This window comes from Pelobates fuscus, chromosome 13 (assembly GCF_036172605.1).
Source record: "Pelobates fuscus isolate aPelFus1 chromosome 13, aPelFus1.pri, whole genome shotgun sequence".
Classification (NCBI taxonomy): domain Eukaryota; kingdom Metazoa; phylum Chordata; class Amphibia; order Anura; family Pelobatidae; genus Pelobates; species Pelobates fuscus.
Genome location: NC_086329.1, coordinates 29,576,705 through 29,595,219, shown reverse-complemented (window position 1 = coordinate 29,595,219; position 18,515 = coordinate 29,576,705). Strand labels below are relative to the sequence as shown.

Sequence of the window (18,515 nt, the reverse complement as noted above, 5' to 3'; positions counted from 1 at the left end):
GTCGATGAGGGCAGCTAAAGGTGCTAACTCAAAAGCCGAGGAATATCTATCTGAGTCCTATAATGGCTGAAAGCACTACTATGCTAGTTCCCTGCAAACTCCTTGTAACACCTTCGTGGGTGTTCTATGCTAAAACTCGCGCTAGGAGTAAAGTCCCTATAAAGATGAACTACCTGTTGAAATTCCTATTCTCAGTAAAGCATAATATGATCGGCTTACAAAATAATACAAAACATAAGTGCGATAACGGATTCCCTTAAGTGCATAGTGAGTGCACGGTGAGTGCTCTGGTGAGGTGTAGGGATATCCTAAGACAAAGACCCGACGCGCGTTTCGGAGTTGAAAACTCCTTCGTCAGGCCCTATAGAAAAGCATTGTGATTGGCTCAGAGAATCCCTTCTGATGTCAGTCAAGCAGGCAGATCAGGGGCAGAGCCAGAAGTAACTGGAATAAAGGTAAGATTTGACTATATTTAGGAGGGCCAGTAGCGGGCAGAGGGGCTAGATGGTAGCAATATAGGGTCAGGAATATATTTTTGTGCTCCTTTAAGTAAAAAGGTATTTTTATAAGAAATAACATGATGAGACTGTTTTGATATATATGCAGAAGTTAAAGGATCAACTTGAAGCAGAATAGCCACTATACTGAGCAGTACAATCTGTGCTGCTTCCAGCCTCCACTAAGTCCTGTTTAGACCATCAGGTGATTGCCCTCCGCTTATTATCCAAGCCTTGGTCTGAAGTAGTGCATGCAGGAAGCAGTGCCTGGAGGACCACAGGTAAGTCAATCCTTTGTAAAAATGCTTTGACTGCTTGCAATGAGGGGGCTGCCAGGTCACTATTGGCACCATAAACACTACAGCTTGCTGCACTGGCTATGGTGCTTGAAGTGTTCTTTTAAGGGATTTATGTGTTATGAGTTTTAGTCCTAAAAGAAAAAAGCTCCAATTGAAATAAATGCTATACTGCGCATGCATGGCCGCACCGGGCAGCCAATTAGAACACAGATAGCGACTGGAAATACCACAGATAACTAGGGGCTCTGGACACATACTGACACATTATTGGTGTTGGCACCTAACTCTCTGCTTATCAATTGCTAAATTACCAACATCAAATTCATTCATGTTCAGCATCTCAGGAGTGCATATTGGAGACTCTTAACACTAATTTTGTGTACTCTGTACATACTTTATTTCTCTTTCTTTTTCCTTTTTTAGATTTATGGGGGGACCAGGCATTTTATTAAGGGGTGCCCTCGAAGGCACAAGACTTAGGAATCTTTATTCTATATGCCTTCCTCTGTCACTGTCTGTATATTTTCTACTACCTAGGCAACCTGTTCAAAAACTGTTTGTAAACCCTCTCTTTATACTTTGACCTATTTAGATGCCGCTAGCACTTAGGCAACTTATTTGACTTTTAACCGGTTAACTGCTGCCTGTCAGCAGTCCTTCACAGGTGAGCTACTATTTTGTGCTCCGCTGTGGTCAAGCACAAGAAAACATCATTCAGTGCAGGCAGCCGTTGTTACACTAGAATATACTGCTAGGTATCTTGCAGAACAAACGGAGCCAGGTCAGCAAACCCTTATTTTAAACTTTACTGCTTGACAGCAACCTAGTTTATTATCCATACGCTGCTATGATCTAGGAGCTTTTGTGATATTTAACTGGCTAATCGCCGTCTGTCAGAAATCTGTCTCAGCTGAACCATTATCTTTGAGGTTAAGCACCGTAGAACATTATCAATTATTGTATGTGGAGTTAACCCATGTTGCTAGTTGTACTATCATGTAGGGCGTTACTTCTCCATAAATCTTTTAACTATTGGCAGCACTGGTTTAGCAGTCGTCTCATCTCCCCCCCCCCCCCCTCTTGTTACAGCTATTAGTGATATATAATACAGTATCACCTGTATTACTTGGGAATACCCTGATGTTACATTGTAGCAAAACAGTATTGCTTCAGCATTAGTGTTATTATGTATACACTTTTACAGCTTATATAGGTAGTCACAGAGTTTTACTCGCTTTATACTCTCCACTCACTCCTGCTGTTCATATTATTTTTCTTTTCTATATTTTTATTCTAGATTTATTTATTAAAAGTTACTTTTTAAGCCTATAATCTTTCTCAGCAAATCATACACAGGTAGAATGGCATTTTTTTCTTTTTTTGTTTATTCTCTATGATATTCACAATTTAGGGGTTACCCCCCCTTTTTTTGTGCCCTCTACCTTGTGATATCTAAATTTTGGCCCTAGGTTAATTTTTTTCATTTTCTTCGTATACCACAGATAAGGATAACGTAATAACAGTGATGTAGATTAATTTAGAAATAAACAAATATGTTTAAATGTCTATCTGTTCCTGTCCAAATCTGAGATGATTAAATTGCGTATACGCAGAAGTAAGCTCACACTGACACATGGAGTTCAGGTTAAAAGCACTTCAGAAAATTTAATACAATCTGGTTGGAAAACAGTTGTGCAGATCTTTTTAAAAGCAAAATGACATCATCATTGAATATCAGATAATAACAAATAAACATCATTGATTGGATTAAACATTATGTGACTAACTTCGTGTCCACCCACCAATATTATTAATTGGCTCAGGGGTTTGAGTGACCAGCTAGGTGTCCTCCCACCGGGAGGTGGTATTGTTCTGGACAAGGGTGTGGACAGAAGGCTCAGGCGCCATCTTTCCCAGCATGAGGTTTACTCGGTGGAAAGGGGGGCTTGAGCGTCATTTTACACAGTCAGTGATATCAGGCCTCATGTCCAGGTGCAAGGTCTCTTATGAATAGAACATTTCATTACTACTGTGTTCTCGTGGCCTTCAAACTATACTATCTTACAAGTCCTAAGGAGTAGCCGGCAAGTCTTAAGGAGTAGCCAGCACCTCCTGGTACTTGTCCTTGTAGGAAACACGGTCTTTGTCTACTGTATTAATTGGGTTGAGAAGTTCAGTCACGTAAGGTAGTTTTAAAATGAACAAGTTAAGTCATGAGGACAAAATGGAGGATTTGAAGAAGTCAGGTTAGGAGGACAAAATGGAGGATTGTCACAATATAAGGTTAAAATGGAGTTAGTACAATAATTCAATACAAGTACAATAATAATTTTTAATAATTCCACATCAACAGCCCCCGATCTGCTGTATGGGTAGAAACAGTCAATTACACGCATTAGTAACCTTGCAGGACTTTGATGATGACAGATGACACATTTTTCATGATCCTGGAGAAGCCAGCTGTTACTGGCAGAAGTTATACTCCATCAGTGGTAGGCAACCTTCGGCACTCCAGATAATGTGGACTACATCTACCATAAAGCTCTTACCGCTATAACGCTGGCAAAGCATCAGGGGAGATGTAGTCCACATCTTGAGTGCCGAAGGTTGCCTACTCCTTTCTCCTCTATATACTATATGTATTTAAGTAGCAAGCATAACAAAATGTATTCCCTGAATTAAAACAAAATGTAACAGCCAGATCAGTTCTCAGCACACACTCCTACGGAGCGAGAGATTGCCTTTCTCCTTTCCTTGTTACTCACCCTCCAATCTTCCTGAATCCAACATATACTTCCAGGCAGAGTGTCTGAATACAAAACAGATTCTACAGGAAAACTAACTGTATTTAAACAAAATTATTGTAATTTACACCATCAGCATTTCTCGTAGTACTGCTGCGGCAGGAATAAAAGGAAGACACAACACACAGAATTAAACAGAGAAATAGGATTAGTAAGAAAGGTCTAAATGCACCTACCAGTAGCTCCAAGAGAAACTCTTTGTCATATTTAGTTTCCTCCCCTTCAGCCAGAGCTGGCAACAGACAGAGGTAGGATGCCACCTGGTGGAGAGTATTCGAACTGCAAAACAAAGATTATAATTATGCTCGGTTAACACGCTAAAAGAAAGTGCTCTTGCTTAGAATAATTATTTGAATTGCATCTCTCTTTTCGAACAGATTCCCCTCTATGACATCAATATGTAATGCAGAGTGATGGCGAATTCAGTTTTGAAATTACTGCAAATTACTACCATGCAAATCTAAAACTGTCCACAACTCAGCACACCACAAAGGATCCCAAAATGTGCAAACTGAAAAGATGATTAGAGCAGCGCTGCCTCTAAGGTGAACAGGCGGGCATTCTAAAAAAATGACCACCAGAAACAGGTTTTCTTCGTGTCCCCTGGAAAGTAATGTGTGAATGTACTTTCATTACGGTATGCATTAATAGCGCATGGTTTTCCTGGAAACAAATAGCTTTGTTGATTCTTGCATGGATAGTAAACATTTGAATAATTATTTCAACCGAATAATGAACTTGAAAAACATAGAGCCCCAAAACACATGGAAAGGGCCTGTTAGCAACTCACACATCAACATAGATCATTCATACACGATAACGTGTACTAAAGATATTCCACCAAAACTGTGACATCTACACATTCATTTCAAATATCTTGTGTTTTGCCCAAGGTAAGTCATGGAGACACAACAATAAACCTTAAACCAACCCGCATGGCTTCAATGCTTGTGCCTAGCCATGGAAGCATGGAGCCACAGCTTGTAACTGTAGAACGCAAGAAGAGAGAATTCTAAAATGGAGTATCAGAATTCTATTAAATACTTTCCATCATACGGCATGGAACATCCCACACAATTATTAGCATCACAAAGTTATACTCATAAAATAAGGAATTGACAGGTTAGCAGGAGGGTGTCCACAATGTGCACACTATGCTATGATGTAGGCTAATGCGCTTACCTAAGAGGTCCAAAACATTTCACTAGAGATTCCCGAGTGTCCACAGCAGCTACATTAGACAACGCAAAGTTATAGAGTTCAGGGAAGTGTGCAAAGGCTGCTCTCTGCGGGTAACAACAAACAGACAAAACAGAATGAGAATGATCCAATATTTGTAAATCTAATATACATGTATAAATAAGCATTAAAATGTTTTCTTAATGTGCTCATAAGTAAACATTAACAGGAAATATGTTAATGAGCCGATGCTTGACCACCATACAAGTAAACTTAATTCTGCACTTGTGTGGCAGAGGCTAGTTACACCCACGGCACATGTGACTTTGGCTGCATTCCGTGCTTCTAAATGTCAATTCTGTGCATAAAATCCCTCATTAGCGCACACAGACAACGGACATATAGAGCTTTTGTATCCCCTGCCTTCCTCCCCAAAAAATAGCTAGTTTTTAAAATAAATAAAATGTATTCCCCCCCCCCCCCCCCGTAGATTCCGTGCATGCGCTGCAAAATCTGCACAAGGCCCTGGCTGACATCAGGAACGGGGTGGTAAGGCAGCGCCAGGAGCTTCACCCGGAGCAGGACTACAGGCAAGTAACCTAATTAATAGTGCCCAACAGGGGATTTTACCCAGACAAAGGTTCCCCCCTAACCCCCCCACCAAAAAAAAAGTGTTGCTGTAACCCTTAAAGCCTACTTTAGGCAGGTCAAGTGTAAAATAGGGAGTAACGGATTATGCATTATTTTATACACACTTATTATAGACTGCTTCCTCCTTCTGCCTGTCCAACCTAATAGTTCATAAAAAAAAATATTTTACTTTATTTTAAAAAATATATATAAAACTCTATAGGCTGTCCAGTACTTTATTTAATTGCTCCTGGTCTAACTCTATAATCTACTTTTCTGATCATTTGAGGTTTCGAGAGAGTACAAAGCTGCTAGTAAAATCCAATGAATGAAGCTTAGACTCACCTGCAGAGAGGTGATTCGATCATAGTGGATGGTAGTCATCTCGTTTTCTGTGAGAGCATTCCCAGTCTGGTCGTTTATTTCAAACCCAGTGTAAAACTTCAACATATCTAGAAGCTAAACAGAAACAAAGTATGAACAAGATTACATGCTTTAAAATCTGTATTCCTCGTTTTCTATGGCCAGCTACCAAAACGACCAGAGATCATAGGATATAACACAGAGAATTACACGAACAAGGCCAGTCTACCAAAGTAGAAAGGTCTCCATCCTGTCCGAGTCTTACCTGCGAAAAAAGATGTCCTTCCTGCTCTCTCTTGCTGAGGCCGGATAGGTAACAATGGACAACAAGATGAGAGTCATCTAGAACGGTATTAAACCAGCGACGTGTCGGTAGCAAGGCCTGAGAAATGGGGACAGAGAGAGCATTATAGATTATAAATAAACACACACACACACACACACACACACTAAACAAAGTGCTGACATATTCCTATGTGGCTTGTGGTAGACTGCATATCCCATACACTCCTGCTTGGCAAACAACACCCCCACCCCCAAAAAAAAAAAATTACTTGTTAATGGAGCTGCGAGTTTAGGAACTTTGAAGGGAAGCACATTTATTTAATTTTTTTTAATGCATTATGCATATAATATTTAGAAAATGTAAGTAATTTTCTAGATATTAATTTGCTATTCTCATAAATTATGCATTAAAAAAAAGCAAAGATTGTTCAGGAATGCGTGACCAAAAAAGAAAAAATAATACATTTTACAATGTATGAAAACAGCTATGTTTTATGTATGCACACAGCTCGGTCTCTGCTTTTAATTCTCTACCTGGCTGCAGACCGTCTGAGAAACTACAAACAGGCATTGTTTCCTTTCTCTATGTCTATGAACATGCAAAACAAAATACCAAAACCTCTTAAATGAATTGAAGGTGTATTGATGTTTGGATTGTCTGTTAAAGAGGTCACTTAACTTGATGTTCAAAAACAGTTTAAGTTTAATCATCATCAAAGGTAACAAGATTACCATGAGAAAAACGGCTAGACTCGGTGGAGGAGATTTATCAGTGTGTAAATGTTCTGAAAAATGTTGCAAAGTGCAGCAATCACCATGGAAACCTGCAGACTCTTTTCCTTCTTTGCACTACTTTTCAGTACAAGACACCTTGATAAACGTCTCCCAATCTTTAGTGAACAAATCACACAGAAAATATGTGAAACTTTTTGTATTGAAAAGCCATTAGAGGCTCAAAGAAAGGTGATATCTGCAGTAATTACACAGAAGGGAATACGGTTTCATGACATCTCAATTTATATGAATAAAAAAAATAAAAATAAAAAAAAAGGAAATTGGCACAATGGCCAAAAAAAGGACAAAATTGGCAAATTATTGTGTAAACCAAGACACAATGACAGATGTAATACACTTTACCTCTAGATCAATTATTAATTCTACGAAGCGCTCACAGTAATGTAAACTGTCCATGGATGCCGGCCCTGCAGAATAGAAGTGAAGATGACAACGAATGTATGTCACTAGGCAGTAACGGTAAATAATACAAAATCACGGGAAATTCAGATATGCCAAAAATAAATAAATACACAATATATATATATATATAAATATCAATCTTAGTTGAAGATGCAAATCCAATTTGAACCTCAAAGAGAAATACAATACATATATAGTGTAAATCCGGTAATTATCTGTAAATTATTTGTATATTTTTTTTTTTCATGGCAATTAGTTTATGGTTACCACGCATTTATTTTTAACAGTATAATCTACCACTATATGTATTATTGCTGAGAAAGATTTCATTCATAGTTCATAACACTCCATAACACTTGCATATTGCTTTTAATTTGACTAATTATCAGCAAACAAGTAAGTGCAGGCAATTCTTAGTCTTTACTGGTAATGCAGGGAACGAGGCGGTTTATTTTATCACATATTTATCCCTAAATCAGGGCTACTGCTTGAGCAGTGTGTAAGTAATCTACCCCAGTGATCAGACATCTTTATGGCTTCACATCCAATACATTAAAGCGGTAGGTACAGTATTTTCCTGGTCACCTCTGAGGTTGCCCAGGTTCTGAAAGAAATTAGCCGTATAAGAGAGATGACAATTACCTGAAGTTGCAATGGAACGGAGCACAGACAGGAACTTTTGTATGAGCTGCCAAAGAAATGTTCTCTCCCGGATGGCTCTGAAAGGTTGCAAGCAAGCATTAGCAAGGAGTATGGCTTAGAATGGTGTAACTTTAATGGCATACAAACTAAATAAACAAGAATGAATAGCTTGATTTTTAAAGAGGACTTCATGAGATAAAAACAAGGTTCCCTATAAGAAGAAGTTTTTAAGGACTAGGCCAAGCTAGATCTGACGTCCTTTTATAATGCTGGATGATATGTATACACTGACCAGCCCCAACATTAAAACCACCTGCCTAATATTGTGTAGGTCCCCCTCAAACTGCTAAAACAGGCATCAAGGTATGGGCTCCACCTGTGGTATCTGGCACCAAGATATAAAGAGATCCTTTAAGTCCTACAAGTTGCGAGGTATGGCCACCATGGATTTGATTTGTTGTTCTAGCACGGCCTACAGGTGCTCAATCGGATTGAGATCTGGGGAATTCTGGAGGCCACGGCAACACCTTGAACTCTTTGTCATATTCCTCAAACCATTACTTTTTTTTCCTCTGAAAAGGCAGTGTTTGCATGAAAATGCCTGAAGGCAATGATTATACTCACCAGAAAACATACATTAAGCTGTAGTTGTTCTGGTGACAAAAGTGTTCTTTTAATTACCTAAAACTACTTGTGGATTGTTATTAAATGCTCATACGGCAATGTGTGAATATTGTGAATGGACTGTGGGATACATACACTTCATGTGCCTTTTTGTCCAACTTCTCATCAGTTTTCTTTATCAGGTTCCAGAACTTTCTCAGCTTTTGTGTTTTCTTCAGCTCCAGTTCCAGGCGAGGCTAAAAAAGTAAAAACAGCATTTGGGACTTTCCGTAGCCACATCTAGGCAATGATAGCCCACCAATGTGGCTCCTGGACATTTGATGATTTTAGATGCTGTAAAAAGCAGTCCAGCAACAGACCAGCGATGGTCCAGAGCAGTGATCCCCAACCCAGTCCTCATGGCCCACCAACAATCCAGTATTTATGTATTTGACAGTTTCATTCCAATGGAGATACTATCAAGCCCTGGGCTGTTTGTGGGCCATGAAGACTGGGTTGGGGAACACTGGTCTAGAGCTTCAGCCTCAAACAAGCACACAGTATAAACATACAAAATCATCAAATATATCAGTACAATAGCTTCAGGTTATTCAATATACAGACATCCTGCTATACTACATATGATTTAGCTAAAGGCTTAACAAATTAATGCTACGCACCACTAGGATTTTTTGTTTTCTAAGAACTATTTTCCCCTAAATTTAACATATTTCACTCATTGTTTAAAGGGGGGGAACAACTTTAAAACTAAAGATTTTGTAAATTTAACTTACTGGTTGCAAACACATCCACATAGGGAGTGATATAAGCTGCTGAATCTGTCCACGGATTAAATCAACTTCCTGAAAAAAAAGAAAAAGAAAAACAGAGAATAAAACAGACTCAGAGGGAGCGATCCTGTGAATAATCTGCATTGTGTTGGTGTGCACAATAAAATTTGTACCAAGATCAAACCAAATGGAGTTTCACTATCTAAGTATCACCGATTTATTTACACAGTGCAGCTATAGCACAAAGACAGGTTCCTTCCTCATTGGCAAACTGAAGTCATATTGCTATATATCCATTATAATTGCTGCCTATACAGTGTGCATGTATATATGCAATAACTGAGCTCACAGTGTTTACATGCAATGCACAACACACATTTTAAAATACAGTAACAGTTTGCTGAATACGATTCCAATTAATTTTAATTTTTTATTAGTATTCTGATCAGAAATAAATGAAATCAAAGCTATCCTCTCGATCAGCGGTTCTTAATACCTGTGTCAAGGCCCAAAACAGAGTCTGCTTGGGGCAGGTCTGACCCAATCTAAGTAACAGCAATTTCTCCAGCTCAGATTACTTTTTATGATGACTTTAATAAACAAACTGTTTGGGCAAGACCTGCCTACTCTTATGCCTAAAACTGAAGGCTGGACACCTGCATGAAAAGAACTCGGACCTGTGGCTTAAATGAAAGATCAAAGCAGGAGAGGCCTGTCTCTAGTTTGACAGCCATTGGTTGTGTGCTCTCACAGTCCCCTGCCCCCCAGCTAAGTATTCCAACACAGTGGCTTACTTTGAACTGTTGTGTTTGTCAACAGTTCTCTAAAAGTAAAAAAAATGATCATTACACTATGCTGACATTTAGTGCTTACAATACGCTCTGCTCTGTAACGAGCACTGTCATGATGTATACTTTGTTTCTCTGTGAAATTAGTATAAATAAACAAAACGCAGTAAGTCACCAACGGACAGCACAGAACCACCACATTTATCAGAGATCAGCAATTTGTTTTCAGTAGCATCACTGCCTTCCTAAGAAAATCAGAGACCCTTTCCACATTGAGAAGAACCTAATGAAAGTGTTGTTATATACTACATTACAGTGGAAGAGCTAATGTCATGTATATCATTTGTGTTCCTGTCAGAAAGAACCACTGCACTAGATACAATCCCTGTTTAATTCGAATTTAGATTACTGGCAATAGTTTTAAACAGAAAGCACATAAAGTATTAACCCTGGGATCAGACATTTCTGTCCCGGCAGAATACAATAATGTGTAGTTATTACAACTAACCCTATTCTATTGTGATACTATTGCGGTATTGCATATTCTACTGGTCTGAAACGGTTATAAAGGCAATGATATCACAAAGTTAACATTATCTTAACTAGAAAAGTGTGTTGCTGGCTGTAAGTAGTATCATTAACTGGGTTTGCCAGTACCAGAATCATCAATCTGACCATCTACATGGCAGGGAACATTTATATGAAAAGCTGCTTTAGCTTTCCTCAGTGTTTTTGCATAAGAACTTGGAACGTTATAGGAACACTCCAGGAACCATAACTACTACAGCTATATGTAGCAGTTACAGTGAAAATAGTCAAACTGTGTTAGAATGGTCTGATCTCTTACCAGTCTGCCAGGTTGTGCTTACTGCCTCTCCTAGTTCACTGGCTGAGAGCATCAGCTAATTGCACCCCTGGGCTTATCTCAGTTAGAGAGAATCCAGGCGGGGAGCGGCTCTTGGCGGACCCCTGGTAAGAGCCGAGACCATTCTAACATTTTAAAATGTTTTGAATCTTTACAATGGGGTGCACCAGGGCACTCCTAGCACCATAACCACTACAGCACACTACAATTGCTTTGGTGCTTGGAGTGTTTAACTGTAGGTAGAAATAGATAGCGTTACCAGGCTGTTGAAGCAGTGATCTAGGAAAAGCAGTAGGATCGTTCGCTCTTGCAAGGAGAAGTCACTTTTTGCATCTTCGGCTACAGAAGCTTCCATTATACTCTTGAAAAAGAAAGGGAAGTGCTGTGGCCTCTTCTTGAAAGTCTGGGAACAAATGAGAAAGCAAATTTAATCACAACATTAACCAGAAGTCTTCTCAATCACATCAATAGCAGGGAATGGACATGAACATCTGCTCGTAGAACTCAGACTTCTTCCTTACCTCCCAAGCTGGGACGTTCTCCCGGAACTTCTCATTTACCATGCAACAGATAGACATCAGGTAGGGCCTGCTGGACACCTCAGGACTGTAATTCAACCACAGGTAGTTCTCCAAGTACTGGCTGTGACAACATCATATAGACAATTCAGTTTAGTTAAAAACCATAGCAAAACAGCCGGATGCACAACAGGGTGAATGTCTTCTTTACATACCATATTGCCATATATGAAAACAATAAGGTTGGTGCATTTAGATTCATTTAAATCAGCCAAGTTAAGTTAACTGTAGCCTGCAATTATGTCGGGTAAAAATAAATTAAACATCAACCCCTGCTGCATAGAGACTTAGGAATATAAATATATACACATTAGCTCCCTATAGCTGTGTTACTGGAGAAAAGAAGGCAAAGGCTGAAGGTTGGCATGGGGCAGGAGGGAGAAGGGGCAGAACTGTATAGTACAAAACTTATGAACAGCATGTGCAAATTAATCCTTCATGTAAAAATCTCTGATCTCACTTCTTTCAATAACTCTCTCTAACTCACTATAATCGTGGCTGAGAGTTTGAGCAGAAACAGCTGTAATTTGCCAATAGTGAGACGCGCCATGTATGTGGTTTAAACTAGAGAGAGCAGCTAGTTTATCCATTTGTCTAGTGACCATAGCAAGGACAGGAGCAGTTATTACTGGTAAATGATCAACCATTGTTATAGCATTCACGATTACAGATGGCTCACTGGAACGCATGTGCCGATTGGGTAGATTGATGCTCAGAAGTAAAAACGTAATAATGAACTCACCTGAACTCCAACAGCATTATCCGCCTGATAGCAAACCTACAGAGAAACAAAGTGTATAATTTGGAGGTCACCAATGTTGCCAATAAGGGGAGGGGGGGGGTGGGGGGAGGGGGGTGGGGGTGGGGGGAAGGGGGAGAGAATGCATAGTACTTAAACGAGGAACAGTACAAAATGTGTGAACAGTACAAAAGGTAACTCCAAGCACCATGGCCACTTCAGTGATTCAAGTGGTCATGCTGCATGGGGTCTCTATGTGCAGTGTTTTAGTATGGAAATGGAGTTTAACCTATGATGCAAATTAAGTTTAACCCAGGGCTCGACAAATCACAGGCGCTGGGTCACCATGACAACTACAAATTCTGGCCTGGCGTCTGGGATTTGTTAGCCTTTTACCTTAAGTGACCGGCTAGGCACACAATGAAGCTGGCTGCCCGCCTGCGGGAGCATGGAGGCGGCCGACTGAGTGAGCGTAGTAGCTTCCTAAGCTGGCCGCCTCAATACAGCACAGGGCGGCTGGCTTAGGAAACTTTATAGCCAGCCGTCCTGGGCTGTATGGAGACGGCCGCCCTAGGGATGGTGCAGGCGGTCGCCATGGATATCTTGGAGACAGCAGACTAGGGAAGCATGCGAGTGAGCAGTGATCATCCTGCAACTCCTCTCTGCTCCCTCGCGCTGTATAATTATGCCGGCATCACTGCAGACAGTGCGAGGGATCAGAGAGGAGCTGCAGGAAGATTACTGCTCCCTCGCACACAGGAATAACAGCCCCACTGGATCCCAGGGAAAGTCCACTCAGCTCTCCCAAAGGGGGAGGGAGGTAGGGATGGAGGGGGAGAGGGAGAGAGAGAGTCTGTGTGTGTGTGTCTGTCTGTCTAGGTACCTGCCCCCCTCCGATCACATGATTGGTGTTTATGCTCACATTTTTTCCCACGCCGTGCTGGTTTCGCTGTTGCTTTATCCGCCTCCATAGGCGAGATCTTAATGATCTCAACTAAGCCAATACTTTCCCATAGGAAAGCATTGGAAGGATATTACGCACGTTCTATATGGATGACATTCAGTACCTCCATGCAGAGCACCGACACAGGACTCTAGGGGCCGTCTGAGTGACTGTCACTAGAGGTCTTAGTAGGCAGCAATGTAAACACATATTTAGGTGAGCAAGGAGCGACCAGGGGGGGTAGATCTTGTTTTTAACACTATGAGGTCAGGAATACATGTTTGTGTCCCTGACCCTTTAGTGTTCCTTTAAAGAGACTGCAACACTTAGCTATTGGACTGTAGTCTCAATCACCCAGTAGGGCGTTTGATTCTAGTAACGGTTATAGGGTCAGGGCTGTCACGATAGGAAGCAGGAAGTGAATGTAATAGCCAAGGACCCTGCACAAGCAATTAAAGCTGCAGGTGCAAACTGAGATAAAGGATAGAGAACAACACAAACATTTCCATTTTATAAATGAACATACCTTGATTTGGAAATTTCCTTTACATATATATCTTCAATTACCTGTTAAACAAACAAACAAAAAAACTGTATGGGCTTCTTATCAATGTAGAGAGACGAGTGAGAGGGGAAAGTACTCAGAATGTGCTCTGCTGTTTAATCATAAAATCATTTAAAGATTACCAACAATATTTCCAGCTACCTTGGGCCATTATAGAGGAAGGTTCTAGGTTATAAAAATACATTGTCTTACCTTATAATCAAAGGGCAATTTCTTCTTTGAATGTGGAGCCCAGTATGATTTAGCCAACTGAATGGAGAAAGAACATAATCCAATTTAATGACTTTGCTTTTGTCTTTTCACTTAGATTATAGCCATGCGTGATACAATTCACTAAACAGTAAGCCGACAATCAACTTGCAAAACTAATTACAAAAATAGACAAGTTTAGGGGGGGTACGGTTTTCCTTCAACTAAGCAGTGCTGAGAATCATAGCAGTTGCAGTTAAAGGACCACTATAGGCACCCAGACCACTTCAGCTTAATGAAGTGGTCTGGGTGCCAGGTCCCTCTAGGTTTAACCCTTTTTTATATAAACATAGCAGTTTCAGAGAAACTGCTATGTTTATAAATGGGTTAATCCAGCCTCTAGTGGCTGTCTCATTGACAGCCGCTAGAGGGCTTCTGTGCTTCTCACTGTGATTATCACAGTGTGAAGACGCCAGCGTCCATAGGAAAGCATTGAGAATGCTTTCCTATGAGACTGGCTGAATGTGCGCGCTCACGCAGCTCCTGCCGCGCATGCGCATTCAGCCGAGGAGGCGGAGAGGAGGAGGAGAGCTCCCCGCCCGGCGCTGGAGAAAAAGGTAAGTTTAACCCCTTCCACTCCATCCATCCCGGCGGGAGGGGGCACCCTCAGGGCACTATAGTGCAAGGAAAACGAGTATGTTTTCCTGGCACTATAGTGGTCCTTTAACAGCGTCTAGAATGCTAGAAATAGAACTCCCATAATAGATAAGCTGGGCAATTTATAGTTTGGCAGAGTTGGAATTGTTCCTAGCTCAGCAATTTCTGGATACATTTTGCAATCTGCTGTCAACTCACTGTGTACCAAACAATTAGGGCTTGCATTCACTACCTGAACAAAAAGGGGGGGGGAAATAGAGACTTAGAGAGGAAATTAAAGATGCTGTGGACTATTCCCTAGTTGGGAATCATGGTAGTAATACCTTAATACCCAACTTTAACTCTCACAAATCTAATCCCAAATGCCTAGGGAAGAATAATTATCATTATTATCAGACAATACTGTTGATAATTGTTCCAAGCACCATTGAGTCAGAGTCCCACTCCCTGTTCCTAGCACCATTGAGTCAGAGTCCCACTCCCTGTTCCTAGCACCATTGTGTCAGAGTCCCTCTCCCTGTTCCTAGCACCATTGTGTCAGAGCCCCACTCTCTGTTCCTAGCACCATTGAGTCAGAGTCCCACTCCCTGTTCCTAGCACCATTGTGTCAGAGTCCCACTCTCTGTTCCTAGCACCATTGTGTCAGAGTCCCACTCTCTGTTCCTAGCACCATTGTGTCAGAGTCCCACTCTCTGTTCCTAGCACCATTGTGTCAGAGTCCCACTCTCTGTTCCTAGCACCATTGTGTCAGAGTCCCACTCTCTGTTCCTAGCACCATTGTGTCAGAGTCCCACTCTCTGTTCCTAGCACCATTGTGTCAGAGTCCCACTCTCTGTTCCTAGCACCATTGTGTCAGAGTCCCACTCTCTGTTCCTAGCACCATCGTGTCAGAGTCCCACTCTCTGTTCCTAGCACCATCGTGTCAGAGTCCCTCTCCCTGTTCCTAGCACCATCGTGTCAGAGTCCCACTCTCTGTTCCTAGCACCATTGTGTCAGAGTCCCACTCTCTGTTCCTAGCACCATTGTGTCAGAGTCCCACTCTCTGTTCCTAGCACCATTGTGTCAGAGTCCCACTCTCTGTTCCTAGCACCATTGTGTCAGAGTCCCACTCTCTGTTCCTAGCACCATTGTGTAAGAGTCCCACTCTCTGTTCCTAGCACCATCGTGTCAGAGTCCCTCTCCCTGTTCCTAGCACCATCGTGTCAGAGTCCCTCTCCCTGTTCCTAGCACCATTGAGTCAGAGTCCCACTCTCTGTTCCTAGCACCATTGAGTCAGAGTCCCACTCTCTGTTCCTAGCACCATTGAGTCAGAGTCCCACTCCCTGTTCCTAGCACCATTGTGTCAGAGTCCCACTCTCTGTTCCTAGCACCATTGAGTCAGAGTCCCACTCTCTGTTCCTAGCACCATTGAGTCAGAGTCCCACTCCCTGTTCCTAGCACCATTGAGTCAGAGTCCCACTCCCTGTTCCTAGCACCATTGTGTCAGAGTCCCACTCTCTGTTCCTAGCACCATTGTGTCAGAGTCCCACTCTCTGTTCCTAGCACCATTGTGTCAGAGCCCCACTCTCTGTTCCTAGCACCATTGAGTCAGAGTCCCACTCCCTGTTCCTAGCACCATTGTGTCAGAGTCCCACTCTCTGTTCCTAGCACCATTGTGTCAGAGTCCCACTCTCTGTTCCTAGCACCATTGTGTCAGAGTCCCACTCTCTGTTCCTAGCACCATTGTGTCAGAGTCCCACTCTCTGTTCCTAGCACCATTGTGTCAGAGTCCCACTCTCTGTTCCTAGCACCATTGTGTCAGAGTCCCACTCTCTGTTCCTAGCACCATTGTGTCAGAGTCCCACTCTCTGTTCCTAGCACCATTGTGTCAGAGTCCCACTCTCTGTTCCTAGCACCATTGTGTCAGAGTCCCACTCTCTGTTCCTAGCACCATTGTGTCAGAGTCCCACTCTCTGTTCCTAGCACCATCGTGTCAGAGTCCCTCTCCCTGTTCCTAGCACCATCGTGTCAGAGTCCCACTCTCTGTTCCTAGCACCATTGTGTCAGAGTCCCACTCTCTGTTCCTAGCACCATTGTGTCAGAGTCCCACTCTCTGTTCCTAGCACCATTGTGTCAGAGTCCCACTCTCTGTTCCTAGCACCATTGTGTCAGAGTCCCACTCTCTGTTCCTAGCACCATTGTGTCAGAGTCCCACTCTCTGTTCCTAGCACCATCGTGTCAGAGTCCCTCTCCCTGTTCCTAGCACCATCGTGTCAGAGTCCCTCTCCCTGTTCCTAGCACCATTGAGTCAGAGTCCCACTCTCTGTTCCTAGCACCATTGAGTCAGAGTCCCACTCTCTGTTCCTAGCACCATTGAGTCAGAGTCCCACTCCCTGTTCCTAGCACCATTGTGTCAGAGTCCCACTCTCTGTTCCTAGCACCATTGAGTCAGAGTCCCACTCTCTGTTCCTAGAACCATTGAGTCAGAGTCTCACTCTCTGTTCCTAGCACCATTGTGTCAGAGTCCCACTCTCTGTTCCTAGCACCATTGTGTCAGAGTCCCACTCTCTGTTCCAAGCACCATTGTGTCAGAGTCCCTCTCCATGTTCCAAGCACCATTGTGTCAGAGTCCCTCTCCATGTTCCTAGCACCATTGTGTCAGAGTCCCTCTACCTGTTCCTAGCACTCTTCTGCCAGAGTCCCTCTACCTGTTCCTAGCACTCTTCTGCCAGAGTCCCTCTACCTGTTCCTAGCACTCTTCTGCCAGAGTCCCTCTACCTGTTCCTAGCACTCTTCTGCCAGAGTCCCTCTACCTGTTCCTAGCACTCTTCTGCCAGAGTCCCTCTACCTGTTCCTAGCACTCTTCTGCCAGAGTCCCTCTACCTGTTCCTAGCACTCTTCTGCCAGAGTCCCTCTACCTGTTCCTAGCACTCTTCTGCCAGAGTCCCACTCCCAGATTATTGCACTTTTCTGTCAGTCCCTCTCCCCAATCATAGCACTCTTCTGCCAGAGTCCCTCTCCCAGATTGTTGCACTATTGTAACAGGGTTGCTTTCCCCAACCATAGTTATTCTTCAGGGGGAACAACCATGAAATTACCAAATTACTATCTCAATTATATTTAAGGGTATTACTTCCTGTATACAATCTGCTTTGTCTCCTTCACACTCTTATTTAATATATTTTAGGTTTCTCACAACTACTTCTGTTTCTTTGGTGTATACGCCTCAGGTTTTGCAGTTAGCCTGAGTCGAAGGCGCTTAAAAGCAAGTTATCACGCAGCTTTGCCCTTTATTCTAGTCCGGGGTAGGCAACCTTTGGCAACTCCATATCTTGAGGACTACATCTCCCCTGAGAATTTGCCAGCATTATGGCTGTTAGAGCATTATGGGAAATGTAGTCCTCAGTATCTGGAATGCTGACTGTTCTGTTTCCAGTTCATGATTTATATCTACTGCAGGGCAGCACTTTTCATTCACTACCAAACAGCATGAAGCAGTAAACATGGTGGAGCTGGTAAACATGGTGGAGCTGGTAAACCCCATTATTTCCCAGGCCAGCCCCCCATGGGATGCCTGTTATATCCCCCCCATGGGTTGCCTGTTATATCCCCACCCCCATGGGTTGCCTGTTATATCCCCACCCCCATGGGTTGCCTGTTATATCCCCACCCCCATGGGTTGCCTGTTATATCCCCACCCCCATGGGTTGCCTGTTATATCCCCACCCCCATGGGTTGCCTGTTATATCCCCACCCCCATGGGTTGCCTGTTATATCCCCACCCCCATGGGTTGCCTGTTATATCCCCCCCCCCATGGGTTGCCTGTTATATCCCCCCCCCCATGGGTTGCCTGTTATATCCCCCCCCCCATGGGTTGCCTGTTATATCCCCCCCCCCATGGGTTGCCTGTTATATCCCCCC

General features: G+C 42.6%; 1 protein-coding gene across 1 annotated transcript in view; it reads right to left on the bottom strand.

The window, feature by feature from the left end:
• The window catches only part of AQR (aquarius intron-binding spliceosomal factor), a 70,413-nt gene that overhangs the window by 49,127 nt on the left and 2,771 nt on the right, over positions 1–18,515 (bottom strand). The window contains exons 2-14 of the mRNA XM_063440073.1: positions 13,961–14,017; positions 13,730–13,770; positions 12,264–12,299; positions 11,465–11,585; positions 11,203–11,346; positions 9,294–9,362; positions 8,656–8,756; positions 7,897–7,973; positions 7,195–7,259; positions 6,038–6,154; positions 5,755–5,868; positions 4,783–4,886; positions 3,777–3,879 (exon numbers count right to left, since the gene is read on the bottom strand). Of these exons, the coding sequence (XP_063296143.1) occupies positions 3,777–3,879; positions 4,783–4,886; positions 5,755–5,868; positions 6,038–6,154; positions 7,195–7,259; positions 7,897–7,973; positions 8,656–8,756; positions 9,294–9,362; positions 11,203–11,346; positions 11,465–11,585; positions 12,264–12,299; positions 13,730–13,770; positions 13,961–14,017 (1,149 nt within the window). The remainder of the gene's footprint in view (positions 1–3,776; positions 3,880–4,782; positions 4,887–5,754; positions 5,869–6,037; positions 6,155–7,194; positions 7,260–7,896; positions 7,974–8,655; positions 8,757–9,293; positions 9,363–11,202; positions 11,347–11,464; positions 11,586–12,263; positions 12,300–13,729; positions 13,771–13,960; positions 14,018–18,515) is intronic.